Source organism: Euleptes europaea, chromosome 12, assembly GCF_029931775.1.
Source record: "Euleptes europaea isolate rEulEur1 chromosome 12, rEulEur1.hap1, whole genome shotgun sequence".
NCBI lineage: Eukaryota > Metazoa > Chordata > Lepidosauria > Squamata > Sphaerodactylidae > Euleptes > Euleptes europaea.
Window position 1 is genome coordinate 422,905 of NC_079323.1, and position 21,032 is coordinate 443,936.

Genomic DNA, 21,032 nt, shown 5'->3' on the forward strand with positions numbered 1-21,032 from the left:
TCTTATGATGAGGTGACATCTTCACCAGCCTTATCTTTTGCTCTGTGGGGAGGCTGCCCGGCCGGCTGGTCCCAGCAGTGGCCTTTCCTGGCTGGCTGGGCCAGGAGAGCCCTCCTTGGGCCCTGGGTGCGTGCACGCTGAGGGGCAGCTATGCCCTCTTCCCTGGCCCCAGAGGAGGAGGAGGAGCCGGGCATGGGAATTCTGCCCTGCCAAGGAGTGTGAAAGCAGTTTTTAAGCAGAGGCCTGATGGCCATCTGTCAGCAATGCTGATTCTATGACCTTAGGCAGATCACGGGAGGGAGGGCACCGTGGCCATCTTCTGGACATGGAGTAGGGGTCGCTGGGGGTGTGGGGGGGAGGTAGTTGTGAGTTTCCTGCATTGTGCAGGGACTAGATGACCCTGGTGGTCCCTTCCAACTCTATGATTCTATCATAAGCGCCCTTGGCGGTGCCGTCTCCCACGCTGAGTCATGCCGTGCTCCGGAGCCAGGCGTGGCCGGCCTTTGTCCCAGGAGGAGCCGGCGTCTTCCGGCCTCTGCCTGCATCTTCAGGTGTTCCTCCTTGAGGGCCGTCCTGACCAGGAGGCCTGCAGCAGGCTTAAAGCCCTTGGTGGGGTGGCCTCTGCAGGGGAAGATGTACCCGGGAGGGAAATCGGGCCACCCTGCTGTGCTCTGAGGTAGGAGGAGAGAGAGAGATCAATCCCCCCCAGGCGGCAAAGAGTTGCTTGGGTCAGCCCAACCAGGCCCTGGCCAAAGACGGGTGGTGGCCGCCGTTGCCACCACCCGGTGAGAGCAGGACGCCGCCTGTCTGCCTGGCTGGGGGAGGCTCCAGCTCCTGGCGTGTGCAGGACTCAACCGGTGGGGAGGGTTTTTTTGCCCGACCCTGTTTTCTCCTGGAGCAAAGTCCAAGTGGTGGGGGGGGGGAGGAGAAGGATTGCTGCTTGGTGCTGCCGGGGCGTGGTTCTGGCTGTGAGGATCCCTGGCTCCCCCCCCCCTCGAGTGTCCCGGGGTGTGTGTGCCTGTCTGCTGGAAGGGTGCCGTTGTTCTGGGCCCGTTCTGGGTGGGGCTGGAGCATCCCCTTCCCAAGAGGGCCCTGTGGGCTCATCCCCCTTTTGGGCAGGGTTGGTGGGCCCTCCCTCGGGACCAGCAGGTCTCTGAGTGGTGGGAGGGGCGCTGCTGGGTGTAGGGGTGCCTGGTGCTGGTTGGGGAGGGGGAGATGGGTGGCTCTTGGCACAGGGGCAGGGCCACGGTTGCTTGGGCTGTTGGCAAAGACCTGGCAGCCGCTTCTGGCTCTGGGAGGGGCCTCTCTGTGGTCGAGAAGGGAGGCTGGCAATGAAAAGGGCAGCCCTCTTCCTCCAGAGGGTCTTCCCAGCCCCGGGCAGTGAGGCAGTCTCCGAATCCAAGGGAACCAGACTGCCCTGGCCCAAAGGGATGCAAGCTGGGTTTTTTTTTTTTATGGGGGGGAGTTCTACCTTTCCCCAGACCTGATCTGTTTGGGGAAGGGAGGGTGTAGAGCTGCCCTTTTCTATGGACTCCTCCCAAATGGGTTGCAACAGGGTGTTTTGGACTGTGGTATTTTCTGAAGGACCAGAACCTGCTGCCATTTTGGAGTGTGGGAATGCTTAGCTTGGAAAGAAGGCGGCTGAAGGGAGACATGATAGAGGTCTGTAAAATTATGCATGGTTTGGAGAGAGGGAGTCCAAACCATGCATAATTTTATAGACCTCTATCATGTCTCCCTTCAGCCGCCTTCTTTCCAAGCTAAGCATTCCCATAAGTTTTTCTCCCTCTCCTATAATACTAGAATGCGGGGTCATCTGCTGAAGCTGGAGGGTGAGAGAGTCAAAACAGATAAAAGGAAGTATTTTTTCACACAACGCATAGTTAAATTGTGGAACTCCCTGCCCCAGGATGTGGTGATGGCTGCCAACTTGGAAGGCTTTAAGAGAGGAAGGGACATGTTCATGGAGGAAAGGGGTATTCATGGCTGTTAGTTAAAATGGCTACTAGTCATGATGCATACCTATTCTCTCCAGGATCAGAGGAGCAAGCCTGTTATATTAAGCGCTGTGGAGCGCAGGCAGGATAATGCTGATGCAGTCGTCTTGTTTGTGGGCTTCCTGGTGGGCCACTGTGTGAACAGTGAACAGACTGCTGGGCTTGAGGGGCCTCCTGGGTCTGATCCAGCAGGGCCTTTCTTATGTTCTTAATGCTGCTGCTGCCACAGCTCCTCACCTGGAGCAGCTACTTTGTGCCTCGATTCCGGGGTGGGGGGGCGGGAACAGACATTTTTCAGGGATGCTTCATTTATTTACTTCATGTACCCACCGCCTTTCTCCCCGAAGCACTTTATATCGTTTTCCTCCATTTTATCCTCACAGCAACCCTGTGAGGTAGGTCAGGTCGAGTGGCCCAGGGTCACCCAACAAACTTCCATGGCAGAGTGGGGGATTCAAACCTGGGTCTCCCAGATCTTAGTCTGATACTATAAGCACTGCACCACGTTGGTTCTCATATGCTGAGAAAAACAGTTTTTAAAAAATGCGTACTCTTATCTGGAGAGCTCAGGATGGGACTTGCAATAACGGGTATTAAATTACAGGTGGACCGGTCCCGGCAGGACACTGGGGATTTTATTTTTGGAGTATGAGTAGTTCAGTAGTGGAGTGGGCAGCCTAGGGAGGTGGTGAGCTCTTGGGCTTCTCCGTCAATGCAGCCTCTCTCACAGGGTTGTTGTGAGGAGAAAGGGGGAGAGCAATTGAGATAACCATAGAATCATAAGAGTTGGAAGGGGCCATAGTGGCCATCTAGTCCAACCCCCCTGCTCAATGCAGGATCAGCCTACAGCATCCCTGACAAGTCTTTGTCCAGCCGCTGCTTCAAGACTGCCAGTGAGGGGGAGCTCACCACCTCCCGAGGAAGCCTATTCCACTGCTGAACTCCTCTCACTGTAAAGAATTTCTTCCTAATGTCCAGCCAGTATCTTTCCGACCAAAAATTTAAACCCATGATTGCGAGTCCTCTCCTCTGCTGCCAACAGGAGAGGCTCCCTGCCCTCCTCTTAAGTGACAGCCCTTCAAGTACTTCAGGAGAGTTGATCCTGTCCCCCCCTCAACCTCCTCTTCTCCAGACTGAACATTCCCAAGTCCCTCCGCCTTTCCTGATCGGTCTCGGTCTCCAGGCCCCTGATCCTCCTCTTGGCTTTGTCCGAGTTCAGCCAGCCCAGCCGGGAGAGAAGCCTCTCACTCCTGTGCAGTGTCTGTTCCGGCACCTGAGGAGGGATTTGAACTCAGGTCTCTCCTGTCTAAGCCAGACCGGGAGTCTCCCAGCTTGCTCCAGGGAGGAGAGGGAGGGGACTGGCAAGCAGAAACCGCAGCAGGAGCCCTTTCTGACAGCCCCTCTTCTTCTGTCTACGCCCCCAGGGAAGTGGCCGCTCAAACGGCAGCAGCAGCAGCAGTGGCGTTGGGGCCTTCCTAGCTCATCTGCTGCTCCTGTTTGGGGAATTAGCATTTCTTTGATGGCCACTGCAAGTCCCCCTGGGTGTCCGGGGTGAGAAGGGTTGTGTGCGTGTGCAGTGATTTAAAATAAATTAGGCATTTTCTCAAACGGGCTGCTTCCAGGGGTTGCAGCCACCCTCGGCCCCCTGCTCCCCCTTTCCTGGGCCCCACAGCTCGGCTTTCTCTCTGCAGTCCGGTGCCATCCCGAGGGCAGCATGGAGTACCTGGACCCCTGCACCAGCTGCCCCTCCTGGCCTGACCAGCCCCGCTCCGCCAGGCGAGCGCCAGGCGGCCACCCGTGACCTCTGAGCAGCCTGCCCCCCCTTCGCTGTGCCAGCCGCGGCCCCCACCCCCGATGGAGAAGATGAGCTGGCTGAGCAAGCTGAACCCCCGAGTGGCGGGGCACAGGGCCAGCCGTGGGGCGAGCCTGCAGAGCCCCGTGATGGCAGACCCCGAGACCTGCCTCATGGTTTTCAAGAACCACTGGGCCCAGGTGAGTGGCTGGAGGGATGCGGGGGAGAGAGGAGAGGGGAGGCAGCCAGGCCCCGGGGAGCTGGTAAGGGGGCTTCCATGGTCAGTGTGGGAGCAGGGCCAGCAGCCTGCGCACAGGAGGAGAGGTCCTCTGAGCACTTGCCGAGTGCCTTTCCCGTGGGGCTGGGTGCTCCCAAGTGCCACGGGGGCGGCTCTCAGCCCCACCGGCCGCTGTCTTTGCAGGTGCTAAGGATCCTGGAGCAGCGGGGGCCGCGTGTGGCCCAGGGGGCTGCAGACGACCTCAGCGCCGTGCGGAACAACACCTACCAGATGCTGACCCTGCTGGCGGAGGAGCGCCCTCGGGCAGGGGCGGCCGTGGGGCCCATCCTGGAGTTCGTGGGGGCGGAGGGGGTGCTGGAGCGCCTGCTGGGCTGGCACCTGCAGCGGGAGCTCCCCGAGGAGCGCAAGGTGGAGCTGCTGAAGCTGTTCGAGATGCTCATCAGCCAGTCCCCACAGCCCCTGCTGCAGCACCAGCCCGTGCGGGGCCCGTTGCTGCGCCTGCTGGGCCTGTGCGCCGGGCCTGCCTCCCCGCTGCTGGAGAGCAGCCTGGTGCTCCTGCTGAACCAGCTGTGCGTCTCGGTGGCCCGGGAGCCCCCCCTGCTGGAGCTCTTCTTCCACCGCCCCTCCCCCGAGCAGGGCCCCGCCAGCCTCCTCCTCTTCTCCCTCCTGGTCCCCTTCATCCACCACGAGGGGCTGGTCGGCCAGCAGGCCCGTGACGCCCTCCTCCTCCTCATGGCCATGTCTGCTGGCAGCCGCACCGTGGCCCAGTACATCACCGACAACTCCTACTTCTGCCCGGTAAGCAGGGGGTGGGGGCACTGGGGATCAGGAGAGGGTGGCTTGGGGGAGTGCCGGGCGGCTCGCCCCTGGCCAGAGTTTTGCTTCTGCTTGCCCTGCGGGGACTCTCCCACCGCCAAGGGTGTGGGCTCTTGCATGGCCAGAATGCAGGTCCCCCGAGGGGGAGGGGGGAAGGCCCTGCCCTCCACCCAGAGTTTGCTGAAGCCAAGAGGCCCTCCTGTGCCGCTGAGTCCGCATGGGCAGCCGACCTCTTCTGGCAGCAGAGGAGGGCGTGAGGCTGCCTGGCACTGGCTGCCCCTGGGCAGAGGCGGAGGTTTGGCAGTGCACGCGGCGTGGCAGGCAGGTGACGAGAAATCTGCCCTGGCGGAGGGAAGGCTTCTGCCTCGGGTCTACACTGGCTGGAACACACGAGCCAAGTGTGCGTCAGGGAGCCGAGGTCTGCTCACTGTGGCTGTGCTGGAGGAGCCCTCCTGCTGGAGGCCGGAAGGGGCCTCTCTCTCCCCTATTGCCTGAGCACTCTCGGCCAAGTCTGCCCCTTCGGACTGGGCACTTGCAAAGGCCTCCCTGGAGGAAGGAGAAGGCAGAAGCGGAGGGTGGCATTGCTGTGGCTGGGTTGTCTGGCGGGAGCTCTTTGCTTGCCAGATGGTGGGTAGGTGGGCTGGCTGGCCAAGAAGCCCTGGGGGCAGGCTGCCTTCCCACTCCCAGAGTCGCTGCCCACCGGCCCCCCAAAAGTGCCCCCCTTCCCTCCCTGCCGCCATTTGTCTTTTTCGCTGCTGCCGCCACCGCACACGGAGTCAGCAGGTTCCTCAGACGGGGATGCAGAGGCCTTTTTCCTGGCCAGCCCTTGACGGCACATGCTCTGTCTGCCTGGGGGTGTATTTGGTCCCCATGGGCGTTACTTTACCCTTTTACCCTGATTTGTCACATGGTCGCCCCTCACCCCGGTGGGGGGATACTTTGGGCACTCCTCACAATCCACCGTGGTTCTCCCCATCCTGGCGAGCTGGGTGGCATCTGCAAAGCTGGCCACCCTGCCTGCTTTTGTGCTTTTGTACTGCTCTAGAGATGAGATGGGAGGGGAAAGGCTGTTAGTGCATGCTCCTCCCACCCCCAGTTACAGGTGGTGGGGGTGGTTGGCAGAGCAGCGTGGGGTTCTGCCCCTTGTAGGGCCGCTGCTTTCCCCCAGAACTGCAAGATTGACTTTAAATTCAGAGTTTGAGCGTTTGACCAGCCTTTGGCAGGCATGTGATAGAATCATAGAATCATAGAGTTGGAAGGGACCACCAGGGCCATCAAGTCCAACCCCCTGCACAATGCAGGAACTTCACAACTACCTCCCCCCTCCACATCCCTAGTGACCAGAAGATGGCCAAGATGCCCTCCCTCTCATCAGCTGCCTAAGGTCACAGAATCAGCATTGCTGACAGATGGCCATCTAACCTCTTCTTAAAAACCTCCAGGGAAGGAGAGCCCACCACCTCCCGAAGAAGCCTGTTCCACTGAGGAACCGCTCTAACTGTTAGAAAATTCTTCCTAATGTCTAGGCGGAAACTCTTTTGATTTAATTTCAACCCGTCGGTTCTGGTCCAACCTTCTTGAGCAACAGAAAACAACTCGGCACCATCCTCAATATGACAGCCCCTCAAGTACTTGAGCATGGTTATCATATCCCCTCTCAGTCTTCTCCTCTTCAGGCTAAACATACCCAGCTCCTTCAACCTTTCCTCATAGGACTTGGTCTCCAGACCCCTCACCATCATTGTTGCCCTCCTCTGGACACGCTCCAGCTTATCTACATCTTTTTTAAATTGTGGTGCCCAAAACTGAACACAGTACTCTAGTTGAGGTCTAACCAGAGCGGAGTAAAGCGATACCATCACTTCGCATCATCTGGACACTATACTTCTGTTGATTCAGCCCAAGACTGCATTTGCCTTTTTAGCTACCGCATCACACTGCTGACTCATGTTCAGTGTTTGGTCTACTAAGACCCCAAGATCCTTTTCACACACACTACTGCTCAGACAAGTCTCCCCCATCCTATAATTATGCACTTGATTTTTCCTATCTAAATGCAGAACTTTACATTTGTCTTTGTTGAAGTGCATTTTATTAGTTTTAGCCCATTTCTCCAGCCTGTCAAGATCATCCTGCATCTTGGCTCTGTCTTCTACCGTATTTGCTACCCCTCCCAATTTAGTATCATCTGCAAATTTAATAAGCATCCCCTCTATTCTTTCATCCAAATCATTTATAAAGATGTTGAACAACTCAGGGCCCAGCACAGATCCCTGAGGAACTCCACTAGTCACTTGCTTCCCCTGTGCTTCTCTGCACCCCTTCTTATGGGCATTTGTCTTCCTCTGCCCTCCAGGTCCTGGCCACGGGTCTGAGCGCCCTCTACTCCTCTCTGCCCCGCAAGCTCGAGGTCCGGGGGGATGACTGGCACTTCCTGCGGCGCGAGGACTGGATTGGGGTCCCGTCCCTGGTCCTCTTCATGAACTCGCTGGAATTCTGCAACGCCGTCATCCAGGTGGGCCCCTTGTGTGTGCCGGGGGTGGGGTGGGGAGGCTACCCCCCCAGAAAGGGCTGTGGGGAGGCTTCGAGGCAGAATCCCATGTCGGGGGCCTCGGCTAGAAGAAAAACACTTGGGTTGGCTGGAGGTGTGGCCGGTCAGATCTCCTTGGGGTGACTTACCAGGAGCTGGAAGCCTCCCTTCCCCAGTGAGGCTCCTTGGCCCCCTTCACTCCCCCTGCGCCCCACTGCCCGAGAGCTGGGTGCCTGACGCCCCCTTTCTCTGGTTGCAGGTGGCCCACCCCCTGGTGCAGAAGCAGCTGGTGGATTACATCCACAACGGGTTTCTGGTGCCCGTCATGGGCCCTGCCTTGCACAAGGTAAGGCTGGCAGGGTGGGGTGGGGTGGGTGGGGGTTTAAACGTGAAGCAGGACTCGTGGCCGTTGGCTGTCTCTGCCCCCTTCCCCCTTCCTTGTTGGGGGGGAGGCCTCTGTTTGCCTGGCTGTCAAAGGAGGGGGGCCTTGCCCGGGGGCTGGGCCTTGCTTAGTTTCACTGCTTCGCCAGGCTGAGTTTGAGCCCTGGGCGCAGCCAGGGCATCGTGAAGAGCCCGCGCCTGTCTGTGTGTGTGCGTGTGGGGGGGAGGCACAGAGTGGCGATGGTGGCAGAGGGCGGGGGGAGGGCTGCCTTCCACTGAGCCGCCTGCTTCCTCCCCCTCCGCCAGACCTCCATTGAGGAGATGATTGCCAGCACCGCCTACCTGGACCTCTTCCTGCGCAGCGTCACGGAAGCGGCCCTGCTGAAGACCTTCCTGCGCTTCCTGCTGCTCCACTGCCACGACAGCAGCACCATCCTCGACACCCTGGTGGGGCGCATCACCAGCAACTCCCGGGTGAGTGAGTGGAGGCGGCCGAGGGCCCCCAGCCCTCCTGGGGCACTTGGCCCCCGCAGCCAAGCGCAGGGCTGCTCTCCACTCCTCGGGAGCTGGGGGCCACACGCCCGTCCTTGGTGGGCCGGCGGTCCCTGCAGGCGCTGGTGGGAAGCTGCCCAGTATACTGCCGGCCCCTCCTGGTCCCAGCCTTGGTCTCCCAAGTCCAACCAGGAGGGAATGCTTGGCTTGGCTGGGGCCATTTGCCCCGCCAAGCTCCTTTCTGTAGTCTGGATCGACTGCGAAGGCGAGTCTCTTGCGGTACATGAGAGGGAAGGTCAGCCAGCGGGGAGGGGAGGTGAACACAGCCCCACCGGGTCAAAGGTGAGATTGTGGCTCAGTGTCAGAGCATCTGCTCTGCGTGTGGAGTGTAGTCCCCTCTCCTGATTCTGGGGGACCCTTTAAGCCCTCCTGAGCTCCTGCGAAAGCAGGTGAACAAAGTCTAGCAGAGCAGGGAAGGAAGGCCTCTCTCTGCCGGAGGCCCCAGAGGGGGGCGAGGTGGGGTTTGGGCGGCCTGGGTAGTGGCCTGGGTTGGGCTGGCCTGGGTTGGGGCCTTCTCCCCCTGAGCCTCCTGCCAGCCTCCTGTAGTGGTTAAGAGTGGTGGTTTGGAGCGGTGGACTCTGATCTGGAGAACCAGGTTTGATTCCCAGCTCCTCCACATGACCGACAGAGGCTAATCTGATGAACTGGATTTGTTTCCCCACGCCTTCACAGGAAGCCAGTCCTTGGGCTTGTCCCAGCTCTCTTTGAGCTCTCTCAGCCCCACCTACCTCACGGGTGTCTGTTGTGGGGAGGGGAACGGAAGGTGATTGTAAGCCGGTTTGAGTCTTCCTTAAGTGGTGGAGAAAGTCGGCATATAAAAACTAACTCTTCTTTTTCTCCTCTTCCTCCTCCCCCCCCCCCCCCCGCAGCTCTGCATGGTGTCCCTCAGCCTCTTCCGGACGCTGCTGAGCCTGCACTGCGAAGACGTCCTGCTGCAGGTGGTGCTCAGGTATGCTGCTCCTGGCTGAGCTGCGTGGCATCCCCCTTCTCTTTCTGTGTCTGGCCAGGCTGTCCTCAAGCCACTGAGCCTGGCCCCTTAAGTGGGTGGGCTCTCTTGGGGCGCCTGCATTGGCTGCCCAGACGTGTGTGTCTCCAGGAGGCTGGAGGCCTGCAGCAGCAGCGGGAGTGGACGTCTGCCTCGCGGGACCCCCTCTGGAGGGGTGGCCGGGCACAGGAGTCTCCCTCCGGCCCTTCCCTGCTGGGACAGCCACCTCCCACCTCGCCCAGGATCCGTCCCTCGCGCAGCAGCTCCCTCGGGGGGGGGGGCCTTGGGCCACTGCTGGGCCCCCATCCTCCCTCCCTCCCTCCCTCCTTGCAGGTACCTGATCCCCTGCAGCCACGTCATGTTGAGCCAGAAACGGGCGGTGAAGGAGCCGGACCTTTACGGCAAAGCGGCCAGCAAGTTCCTCTCGCTGATCCCCCGCTGCTGCCGCCCGGAGAACCTGCCCCCGCTGGAGCACGAGGAGGAGCACGCCGCCTGGTCCAAGGGTGAGTGTGTGTGGGGGTCTCGGAGGCAGGGCTGGAGCTCTGCGTGGGCTGTTGCCTGCCATGGGAAGAAGGGGTGGGGGGCTTTCTTCTCCCTCCCTCCCTCCCTCCCTCCCTCCCTCCCTCCCTCCCAGAGATGCTTCTCCTTGCTCAGGGGGACACCAGCCCTTGGTGTGGCTAGTCAGTGATGAGGTGAGCGGATGAGAAGAGGGTGGGACGGAGGGAGGGGAGCTTTCTTTTTTAAAGCTCGCTTTTCCTTTACAACCCCCCCCCCCCAAGCAGTCCTTTCAAAGGGGCCAGGTCTTCTTTGGTGCTGGTCAGGGCATCCCCCAAGCCCAAAGGGGAGCACCCGTAGGCCGGTCCTGGCCAGCCGAGTGCTCTCGGTGACGCCGGTGCCCACCGCGGGCAGAGTGGGGAGTGGGAGAGCAGGCTGGGGCCCTGGAAATCCGCCTTCCAGTGCCCTTCTGTCTCGGCCAGCTGGCAGGGAGGCGTGGAGTCCCTTCGTGGCCTGCAGGGCTGGCTCTGCTGTCCCTCCAGCCGGGCCTCCTTTGTGGCTCCAGTGGGGGTGGGCAAGAGGGTGGAGGTGCCGAGCAGGGAGTCTGGGGGGGGGGGAAGCTAGAAGGGAGCAGAAGGGTGACCTGGGCAGAGCTTAGTCTAAGTCCGCACACTTGAGGTAGGCAGCGAGGGGGGCAGCGGCTTCTGCTTGGCTGCTCCTGGCACAGAGGAAGAGCGTGTGGGAAGCTTTTCCACGATGAATGGGAAAGGCTCCACCTGAATGCTTTTGGGCGTTGGCTTGCTCCTCGGGGTGGTGGTGGGGGAGATGGTAGCTGCCCTGGGGAAGCGTGGCTGGTGGACTTGGCGTTGATCCAATTTGCTAGCTGGGGGGTCAGAAGGCTGCTAGGTAGAGGGGATGAGGGTTGGGTCAGCCCCATCATTCTGAGGAGCAAACAGGTCTCGGGTCCTGCTGGATGATCTCTGGAGTCTTTCTGCTTCCCGGCCCTCTTCCTCTGACCCTCCCTCTCCCCCTAGGCCACGGCAGCCCCAGTGTGGATTCCTCTTCGGTGGTGACGGTCCCCAAGCCCTCCACCCCCTCCCGGATCTCCTTCTTCATGCGCCAGGCCAGCTTGAGCACGGAGGCCTCTGGCCCCACCCCCCGCTCCCCCGGGACCCCCACCGGGAGCCCCGGCCACCTTCCCGGCCGCTGGGAGGAAGTCTCGGAGCTAGATGGGAACTACCTGGAATACCTGCGGGACGCCCGCCTGAACATCGACCGCTGTGTCTGGGCCTGCCGGGCGTGGTCCGCCCCTTACGACGGGGAGGTGCCCAGCGCCAGCAGCGTGGCTCCGCCCCAGGGTGCCTCCCTGCCCATCAACAGCGACCACTTCGGCTACACTTCCTTCCACCCCGGGGGGCACCCCGGCCACGCGCCTGCCTCTCCTCGGACTAAAAAGCGGGGCCTGCCGGAGGAGGGGGCCGGCCAGGAGGGGGCCCCCGTGGGCGCCCAGGCCAGCCCCCCCACCTCCCCTGGCCCCAAGGACTCTGGTGGCTTGCTCAACGGGGCCCACGCAGACGCCGGCATCAAGAAGGTGCGCCGGTGCCCGCAAGGGGCCGTGGTGGAGAACGGCTCCGGCCCCCAGCCCCTGCCCCCCTGGGAACCAGCTCCCTGCCTGGACTCGCTCTTGGACGAACTGCTGTCCCAGGCCCCCATGGAGAACGGCGGCGGCGGCACCTCCTCCACCCTTGAGAGGTTCACCGCTGAGCTCAGCCAGCTGGAGGAGGAGATGGAGGGCAGGGGCCGAGGGGAGGAGCCGTCGACCCGTGGCCCCCCGCCCGAGCCTGACCCCCTGTCCCACGAGGAGGAGGAGGCCTTCCGCAGCTTTTCCTCCCATCCGGACAGTGCAGGGCAGCCCCGGCCAGCCGACCCCCTGGCCCAAATCATCAGCAGCCCCCCGCGGACCCCCAGCCAGCCCCTCAGCCAGCCTTTCACAGGTGAGCCCTTTTGCTGGTCATCCCTCATGCTGCTGTTGCCTTCATTGCTACATTTTAAAAGCAGCCTTCTGCGGTGAAGGTGTGTAATGATTAGGCAGAAGCCTGAGGAGGTCTGTTAGGAGCCGGGGGACGGGACAGGGACCTGGGAGGCTGGCAGGAGGAGTTGCTGAGCAGTCTGCCCAGTGGGCCTCGCCTCTCTTGCCAGGAGGCCTGGGTGTCTTCCAGCTCCCCTCATGCACTCCAGATAGGCTGGCAGGGAGGCCGGCATGGGGAGATGAGGTGGAGTCAGAGTCCGGCTGGGTCACGTGCTCGGCATGCAGAAGGACCCCGGTTTAGTCATCCGGTATTCCATCATGGTGTAATGGTTAAGAGCAGTGGTTTGGAGCAGTGATCTGGAGAACTGGGTTGTATTCCCCACTCCTCCACATGAGCGGCGGAGGCTGATCTGGTGAACTGGATTTGTTTCCCCACTCCTCCACACGAAGCCAGCTGGGTGACCTTGGGCAAGTCACAGCTCTCACAGCCCCACCCACCTCACAGGGTGCCTGTTGTGAGTGGGGAAGGGAAGGTGATTGTGAGCCGGTTTGAGTCTCCCTTAAGTGGTAGAGAAAGTCAGCATAGAAAAACCAACTCTTTTCTTCTTTTTAAAATTCTGAGTGTGAGGGGGGTGGGAAAGCCCTTTCTCTGGCAGAGGCGCTGCTAGCCAGACTGGTCCGTGGGCAGACATGGGTGGCTAGCAGCAGGAAGTCTCAGGGGCAGCCTCGGCTGTTGCCAGTCCAACTGGACGCTGCTGAGCCAGAGGGGGGTGACCGGGCCGGGGGGGGGGCAAGGCCAAGGGGACCTTTCCCCTGAGCTCCAGAGCGCTCTGAGGAGAGCCCATGGCTCTCTGCCAAGCAGGCGTCTGACCGGGCAGAAGGGCCGCGGCCTGGGAGACCAGCGTCCGGCCAGCCAGGCCGAAGACCCAGCAGGAGGCCACTGTGGCCCTCCAGGGCTTGGCCAGGCAGACCCTGAAGCCGGGCCCTCACGCCAGTGCCTTTCTCCGACCTGCCCGCAGGGCCCTTTGTGGCAGTACTCTTTGCCAAGCTGGAGAACATGCTGCAGAACTCCCTCTACGTCAACTTCCTGCTGACGGGGCTCATCTCCCAGCTGGCCTGCTACCCACAGCCCCTCCTGCGCTCCTTCTTGCTCAGCACCAACATGGTCTTCCAGCCCAGCGTGAAGTCCCTCCTGCAGGTGGGCCGGCCGGGGGTCTCCTTCCCCTCCCCTCCTGCCTCTGGCACCGGGACCACCTCATCCCCCTGCTGGGCCGTGACCCTGCCGTTCCCTCCCTCCCCCTCGGCAGGTCCTGGGCTCCGTGAAGAACAAGATTGAGCGCTTTGCAGCCAACCAGGAGGACTTCCCCTCCCTGCTCTTCAAAGCCAAGAAGTACCTGATTGCCCGGGGCAAGCTGGACTGGTCGGACACCCAGAACGCTGCCCCCTCCCTCCGCCGATCGGAGACCCTGGGTGAGGAACGGATGCTGGGTGGACTCTCGAGTGGGGTCGGGTGGGGAGGGGGAGCTCTGAAAGTCTTCTCTCTGGCTCCCTCCGTAGCCTAGAGCTCAGACGGAGGGCAGCACCCACAGCCCCACAGCAGAAGCGCAAGGCAGATTCGGAAGGCCCCCCCTATCTTGTTGTCAAGTTGGGAAAATGTGGTTTGGGTCCTGTTACTGTTAGGTAGATCTGTAACGGGTTGACAGATCGCACCCAAAGAGTGCTTGTTGATGGTTCCTCATCCACATGGAGAGGAGTGACTAGTGGAGTGCCTCAGGGATCTGTCTGGGGCGCTGTGTTGTTCAACATCTGTTTAAATGATTTGGTTGAAGGAATAGAGGGAATGCTTATTAAATTTGCAGATGATTCTAAATTGGGAGGGGTAGCAAATACGGTAGAAGACAGAGCCAGGACACAGGGTGATCTTGACAGGCTGGAGAATTGGGCTAAAACCAATAAAATGCACTTCAACAGAGATAAATGTAAAGTTCTGCATTTAGGTAAGAAAAATCAAATGCATAATCGTAGGTTCGATCACCACTTTGGGGTTCGGAAGCAATTTTCCTCCCGGCCATATTGGCCCAGGACCCTGGAGTGTTTTTTTTTTTTTTTGGCCATCTTCTGGGCATGGAGTGGGGGGTCCCTGGGGGTGTGTGGGGGAAGGTGTGCTGGATGCCAGGGCAAGAGACGGGGCCACTTTTGGGGGAGTGGGGGGGAGAGCAGAGGACCGGGCAGCAGTGTGGGGCCCTCCTTTAGTTTCAAGCGCTCCTTCTCTCTCTGCAGTGAAGAGCCGGAAACCGTCCATCGGGGAGCTGATCATGCGCCACACCAACAGCCCCACGCGGGCACGCCAGGCGGCCCAGCTGGCCCTGCAGCACATGCGGGAGGGGCAGGTGATGCACGCCCTGGCGGGGGCCTCCCTCTTCCGCACCTCGGCAGAGAAGCAGAGCGAGGCACTGCGCGTGAAGAACGCCGTCTACTGCGCCGTCATCTTCAGCGAGTTCCTCAAGGAGCTGGCGGCCATATCCCAGGCCCACGCCGTCACCTCCCCCTTCCTGCTGGAGCCCCCCGAGGAGTGACCGGGCTGGGCCCTGCGGACTCCCTCCTGCCTTCCCCCCGTAACGCCCGGGGGGGGCTTTTAACTGGAATCCATCCTCTCCCCCCCTCCTCGGCTTGGCACTGCCAGGCTTGCACTAATAGGGGAGCCGGTGGGTGGCACCCTCCATGGGGGGGGGGGCTGTGTGTGTGCCAGCCCCTCTTTTTAAAACTCCATCCCCGGACAGACAAGGACCTTTTTAATTTATTGGGAATGAATGTTTTTCTGGAGACCGTGTTGCAATATGTATAAAAGAAGCTCTCTCTCTCTCTCCTGGATTGTGCCTGTATGCAGATTGTGTGTGGGTTTGAACCCCTTCCATCCAGCCTGCTTCCTGCCTGTCAGCCTGCCCCATCCTCTTTGCCCCAGAGTGGGGGTGGGGGCTGCTTATGACCCCTCCAGTGATTGGTGCAAAATTCTGCCTCTTGATGCTCCCTCCTCATTTCTCCTCCCCCCCTATTGCCATGGGGTGGGCGGGGTTTGGCCAGCCAGGGAGCTTTGAGAAAGGCCCGCCAGCCTAGCTGGAACACACACACCCCGTGTGTTTTGAAGGCTCCCTTTTTCTGGAGACCTGGGGGTGGGGGGACCTGGCAGAACCTGCATTTCCACCTCCTGTCTGCTTTCGCCAGCCATGGCAGGGGGGCAAGAAAAGTTGAAGCCGATGCTTCCCCCCCCCCCCCACGTGACTCCCTCACCTGCTTCGCCCACAGTCTTTTCTACTGGGCACTTGGCGTTTCTCAAAAAGCCAGAATCATTTCCCAAAGAGGGGGGCTGCAGCAGAAAGAGCCCCCCCCGGCACAGCACAGCAGCAGAGCCCAAGCATGAGCCCTATTGTCCCCGAAGCTGTCTGGGGCTCCCATGTGCTGCTCCAGCCCTGCTCTTTGTCCCCCCCCCCAGGCAAAATGGGTCCGCTATGTGCCACCGATACCAGTGGCTCCGGAGTTGGTGGTGCACCAGGGGACGTCCTGCACTCCCAGCTGCTTCTCCGCCCCGAGCCCCAGTGCTGGGGGGAAAGGCTCTCAGCCAGTGAGGCGGTGCCGAGAGAGTGGTGGCACTCCAGCATGTGTCACGTCCCTCTCCCGTTCCCCAGGGGCTGCCCGTCCCGCCCCACGGGGCTCTTGGCATCCTGTCTGCAAAAGCCTTTTATTGCACCCTATTGCGGGCGGCTGTCAGCTCACTCTTCCGTGTCGCTCTCAGCCGTGATGCTCTCCAGGAGGGGCAGGGCCATGGAGCGCCTGTCTGGGTCGCTCAGGCTCATGGTGGAGGCGCCCAGCCTGGGCCGCTGCCGTTTGAATGGCCACTTCCCTGGGGACGCAGAAAGAAGAAGAGGGGCTTGTCAGAAAGGGCTCCTGCTGCAGATCCTGCTTGCCAGCCCCTCCCCCTCCTCCCTGGAGCAAGCTGGGAGACTCCGATCTGGCTTAGACAGGAGAGCCCCGAGTTCAAATTCCTCCTTGGGGCCGAAATAGACACTGCACAAGAGTTAGAGGCCTGGAGACCAAGACCAACAAGGAAAGGCGGAGGGAGTTGGGAATGTTCAGTCTGGAGAAGAGGAGGTTGAGGGGGGACGTAATCACTCTCTTGAAGTAGCTGAAGGGCTGCTACTTTGAGGAGGGCAGGGAGCCGTTCCTGTTGGCAGCAGAGGAGAGGACTGGCCATGATGGGTTTAAATTTTTGGTTGGAAAGGTACTGGCATGAGGAAGAAATTCTTTACAGTGAGAGTAGTTCAGCAGTGGAATCAGCTCCCTAGGGAGGTGGGTGAGGCTCCCCCTCACTGGCAGTCAAGCAGCGCCTGGAGAAACACTTGTCAGGGATGCGTTAGGCTGATCTTGCATTGAGCAGGGGGTTGGACTAGATGGCCTCTGTGGCCCTTCCAACTCTATGATTCTACAAAAGATGAGCCGTGCCTTCCCCTTTCTGCTAATTGTTATGCACAAGTTCCCGCTATGGGAAAGAGGGAGAGCCTTTGCTGTAGGTGGGATAGCAGTGGTTTTTTTTTTGGGGGGGAGGGGGATTATCAGTAGGGAAGTGGCAGGAGAAGAAAGCAGCCAGCCCCCTCCCTTGGCCTGGTAGCCTGTCTGGGGGGCAGGTGTGGGCATTGGGTTGCAGCAGCTTTGGGGTGGGGCCGGGCACAGGAGGCTAAAGGAGTTGGGCAGAAGTGCTTGGGCTGAAGGAGGGTGAGCCACCCAGGTCTGCTCCAGCCACACTGTCCAGGTGGAGGGGAGGGGCGGGCCAGCCCCTGGAGACCCTTGCTAGGAAGACAGACTTTGGGGTGGGGCGATGCTGCTCGGAGGTCCCCCTGCGCCCAGCAGCCAAGGGCACGTGAGGGTGCAGAGCCTGCCAGGCCCTGCCAGTGTGGCTGTGGGGTGGCGAGCACAACCGCATGCCCCCTTCCGTTCCCGGTGGCACACCAGGGGGCCCGAGGGCAGCTTTTGTCTGCTTCCCTGGGGTGGCTCTTTTGCAAAAAATGTCCCCCCATCATGCCTTTGGGGCAATGTGTGGGTTCTGGCTCTGGCTGCTGCTCCCACTGTTCAGCGGGTGGCACGTGCCCGTCTCCTTTCCTCTGGGAAGCATGAACAGTGCCCTGCCTCTCTGCCCGCAATGGGGCACTCAGCCACCCTGCAAGCCTCCACCACAAACAAGGTTTGTGGGGCTGAGTGGTGTGTGTGTGTGTGTGTGTGTGTGTCCAGTACAGCTGCCAACCTCTCGGTAGGGCCTGCGGATCCCCCAGGATTACGGCTCATCTCCAGACTACAGCGATCAGTTCCCCAGGGAAAATGGCAGTTTTGGAGGAGGGGGGGGGGGCTCTGTAGCATTATGCTGTGCCCAGTCCTGGTTCTACCCCCAGTCTCCAGGATTTCCCCAACCTGGAGTTGGCAACGGAGCAGGTCAGCGGGGGCCGTCCAGGTGCTCTAGAGCCCCTTGCAGCTCCAGCCCCCCCCAACTCGGCCTGAGTCCTGCGAGTGCAGCGGCCTCACCTGCCAGGGTCCGGGAGGACCGGTTCAAGGGTCTCCATCGCCTCCGCCCGCCAGCCCCCTCTCTGGGCAGGGGCAGCTGCAGGGGCACGGCAGGCGGGCTGGGGGCCTCGAGCACCGCCATTCGCACCCAGGCTGCTCTGGCAGGCAGGCTGTGGCCCATGGGCTTCTGGGAGCCCAGCACCCCCTTGCTGCTGAGGGCGAACTTGAGGCAGGAGAAGGCCACGGGCAGGGGCCGGTCCAGCTGCAGGGCGCGCTGCTCAGCCCCCTGGGCCACGGCCAGGCGGAGGCTGCCGCAGTAGAAGACCTCGTAGATGACGTAGATGCTGCTCTGGGAGCGCAGCCAGGGCAGGTCTGGCCGCAGGGCCACCACGCCGGGCCGCAGCACCAGGAAGGCCACCTTCTTGTGGACGCCCGCCATGCTCAGGCGGATGTGCCGCAGGGCCCCCTCCACCAGCCGCGTCTCCTCGTAGCGGGACTCGCCCCGCACCCGGGCGTTGTACTCGCGGGTGCAGTGGGTCAGCTCCCGTGCGGCAGTGGCCCCGTGCAGCAGGTTCTCCAGGGGCCCGACCGGCACCAGGCAGCGTGGCCGGCGCAGGAGGCTCTGGCCTAGCTGGGGCTTCTTGACCAGCACCATCAGCAGGTCGTAGGAGGCGGCGTCTTCCAGAAAGGGGACCGGCACCACCGTCGGCCCGAAGCGCTCCTCAATCACCTGCCGCAAGAGAGGAGGAGGGCATCTCACGTTGGGCTCGCAAGTGCCTCACTAGCCAGCAACTGTGCGGGTCTGTGTGTGTGTGTGTGTGTGTGTGTGTGTGGTGGTGGTGGTGGTGGGGACAACGGTGGGCATGCTCAGAAGAAGTGGAGGAGAGGGGGCTATCCGTGGCTACTAGTCAAAATGGATACTAGTCACGATGCATCACCTATTCTCTCCAGGATCAGAGGACCAGGCCTGTTCTAGGAGGTGCTGTAAGGGAACACAGGCAGGATAAATGCTGCTGCGGCCGTCCTGTTTGTGGGCTTCCCGGAGGCACCTGGTTGGCCACTGGGTGAACGGACTGCTGGACACGATGGGCCTGGGACTGATCCAGCAGGGCCTTTTGTTAAGTTCTTAAGCGGGTGTTACTTTTCTATCACTTGGAGATCCAGTCATCCCCCATTGGCTGGACTGCTGTGATGTGACTGAATGCTTTGGGCTCACTGAGGCTTATGCAGCGAGGAGGAGAAGCCAGTAGAAAGGCAGAGCAGGGCCTGTCGGGATGGTGTGTCTGTGACCCCGCCGAGGAGGGGGGTGGGCTGGGCCTTGAACCTCGCCTCGGCCCAGGCCTGAGCTCGGGACCGGCCCTTGCAAAAGTCTAGTGACCCATGTTAAGCAAAAGCCAAAAAAGCCCCAGGAGTGGAGAAGGGAAGCCTCGGCTGAAGAGCCTTTCCCTTGCTAAGTTGAAGTGGCTTTTCAAGCTTCCCTTTGGCGGGGGCTCTGTCTGTCCCCCAGGCTGAGGGGCAGCAGCAGCAGAAGGCCAGGCAGGACGAGAGGCGGAGCGAGCCCCGGTCCTCCTGCCTCCCTGGGATTCTGCGGGCCTTGCTGTGGGTGGCTGCCGTGGGGCAGCATTCGGCTGGGGCTGGCCCACGGCACCAATCCGTGACTCTTCGCTTGTGTTCTCCAGGAGGGCCCCGGTGGGTACTTTCCTTGGAGGGGGAGAGGAACTCCCATGCTGGGGGTACCCCAGCTATGGCAATGCCCCTAGCCCAGATGGGCACTCCAGGCACCGAGGAGAGGACCCCTCCCCCCCCCTCCCTGCCCCTGTGAGCGAGTCAGGGCTGAGGAGGAGAGCAGGAAGAGAACCGCCAGTGAACGGTTGTCTCTTGTCAACCTGACTGATGAGATGGGGTGCGCAAGAGAGGAAAAACCTCTCCCCCACCCTCAGCTAAACATGGCCCTTGGGGTCTGCACTTGTCCATCGTCCAGGTCCTGTCCGGGGTGAGGAGGGCTGGTGCCTGCTCTTGACCGCCAGCGCTGTCCCCGGCAGAATCGGGCCCATGCTCTTCCGCATCCCTCCTCCCTTGCCAGTTTGGGGGCTGCCTGCCAGGGCGGTGTGTGTGTGTGTGTGTCACTTTTCTGGCAGAGCAGAATATTTTGCCTAAGATAGCCTTGGCACGTTGGAGTCCACGAAACAATTAAGCGCTACTTTCTGGAGAGTTTTGTGATGCCGATGTGGTTTTGTCCCTGGTGCCCCCCCTCCAAGTGGTGGAAGCCCTGCCCGCCCCCTCACCTTGTCCCTGATGAGTTCCCAGCTGGCGTCGGCCTCCCCGATCTCCAGGGGCGGGACCCCGCCGTCCATCTTGCGCATGTCTGGGGGCCAGCCAGGAGTGGGGTGGGGGAGAAGCCGGGCATGGGTGGGCCAGGAGGGGAGGAGAGAGGGGAGGCCGCCGAGCCCTGGGGAGATAGGTGGAGGTGCCTCCCCCAGCCCTGGAGGGAGCCCCCACCCCACTGGCCCAGGATCTGATGTCACAAAGGCTCCTCGCTTCCATCACCTGGGAGGGACCAGCCCCCCCCCCCAGGGATCCCTGGAGAGATGACCTGTCTGGGGTGGGGGTATTTCTTAAAAATGGGGTGAGGAGGGTCCGCTTTGGGGAGCCAGGGTGGGCAGGGGAGCGGGTTGTTATGGTGCCAACAGTTTGCAAAGTGCCCTGCCGTAGGCCAAGGTCTCACTCCGGAAAAGGCCACAGGGAATCTCCCTCAGGCGGAAGCCACAAAACACCGTTGTCTAGGTTTTTAGGCTACGCCAAAGAGGCAGCCGGGGGACAGAAACAACGGCCTCTGCCCCTTACCCCCCTCCGGCGGACGGGTGGGAAGCCCTTCCCACAGGCCTGTGGAAACAGGTCATCCCTGACGTGGAAGCAGGCGGATTAGCAGTTATCCAGGACACACCACCAGAACTCCTTGCTTTATAGAAAACAGTGTTGTTTAATTTACAGTGCACAGATACAAAAGACAAACCGTCACGTACACTTCTCTCCACCAAACTTCCCAACACAGAGTTACAATTACATAGGCTTATATACATAACTCCACCTGAAACCAATAAGGCCACCTGCAGACCTGGCCACAGTATTACATCATCCTTACTGCTTCAAACCAGTTAGTTGCAGTTCACCCTAGAACCTGCAAGGCTATTGCTGCCTCTTGCATCATCCTAGATCCCTCTGATCTGACAGCTGCCTGCAAGGTGAGTCTGCAGCACTTCACCACGAGAGGCGAACAGAGCCTCCAGTCACTGCTGCAGTCTAACCCTGTGGAACTACTGATGGGAGTGAGCCAAGACTGGCCAGTCTTTGTGGAGCAATGCTGCGTAATGTGTACATGAAGCTGCTGTGGGGGGGGGGGACATCCGGAGATTTGGGCAGGCAATAGGCCACTCTACCTTTCTTTCCCACCCAATTCCAAGGAAGCTGTAGATGTTCTAAACCGGTGTCTGGGTCAGTAATGGGCTGGATGCGGGCTAGCGAGCAGAAACCGAATCCTGACAAGGCTGCGGTGCTCTCCATCTGTAGAAAGGGAGGCGGGGACTTCAGATCTCTCCTGACTTGGGTGGGGTTACACACACACCCTTAAAAAGTCAGACTCACAGCTTGGGAGTACCGCTCGACACACTGG

General features: G+C 60.8%; 2 protein-coding genes across 2 annotated transcripts; one reads left to right on the forward strand and one right to left on the reverse strand.

The window, feature by feature from the left end:
• The first annotated feature begins 3,841 nt into the window (after window positions 1-3,841).
• On the forward strand, window positions 3,842-14,398 carry FHIP1B (FHF complex subunit HOOK interacting protein 1B). Its single transcript, XM_056858765.1, has 11 exons — window positions 3,842-3,989; window positions 4,211-4,825; window positions 7,200-7,358; window positions 7,633-7,719; window positions 8,061-8,228; window positions 9,176-9,255; window positions 9,625-9,794; window positions 10,821-11,780; window positions 12,835-13,013; window positions 13,123-13,285; window positions 14,096-14,398. Exons 1-11 carry the CDS (start codon window positions 3,852-3,854, stop codon window positions 14,389-14,391), a joined length of 3,015 nt encoding a protein of 1,004 aa, XP_056714743.1. The 5' UTR covers window positions 3,842-3,851; the 3' UTR covers window positions 14,392-14,398.
• A 1,184-nt stretch (window positions 14,399-15,582) lies between these two features.
• C12H11orf42 (chromosome 12 C11orf42 homolog) lies at window positions 15,583-19,725 on the reverse strand. The gene is made up of 3 exons (XM_056858766.1): window positions 19,648-19,725; window positions 17,384-18,092; window positions 15,583-15,713 (listed from the first exon to the last, which is right to left on the reverse strand). The coding sequence occupies exons 1-3, from the start codon at window positions 19,723-19,725 to the stop codon at window positions 15,583-15,585; spliced, it is 918 nt and encodes a 305-aa protein (XP_056714744.1).
• Window positions 19,726-21,032: the final 1,307 nt, after the last annotated feature.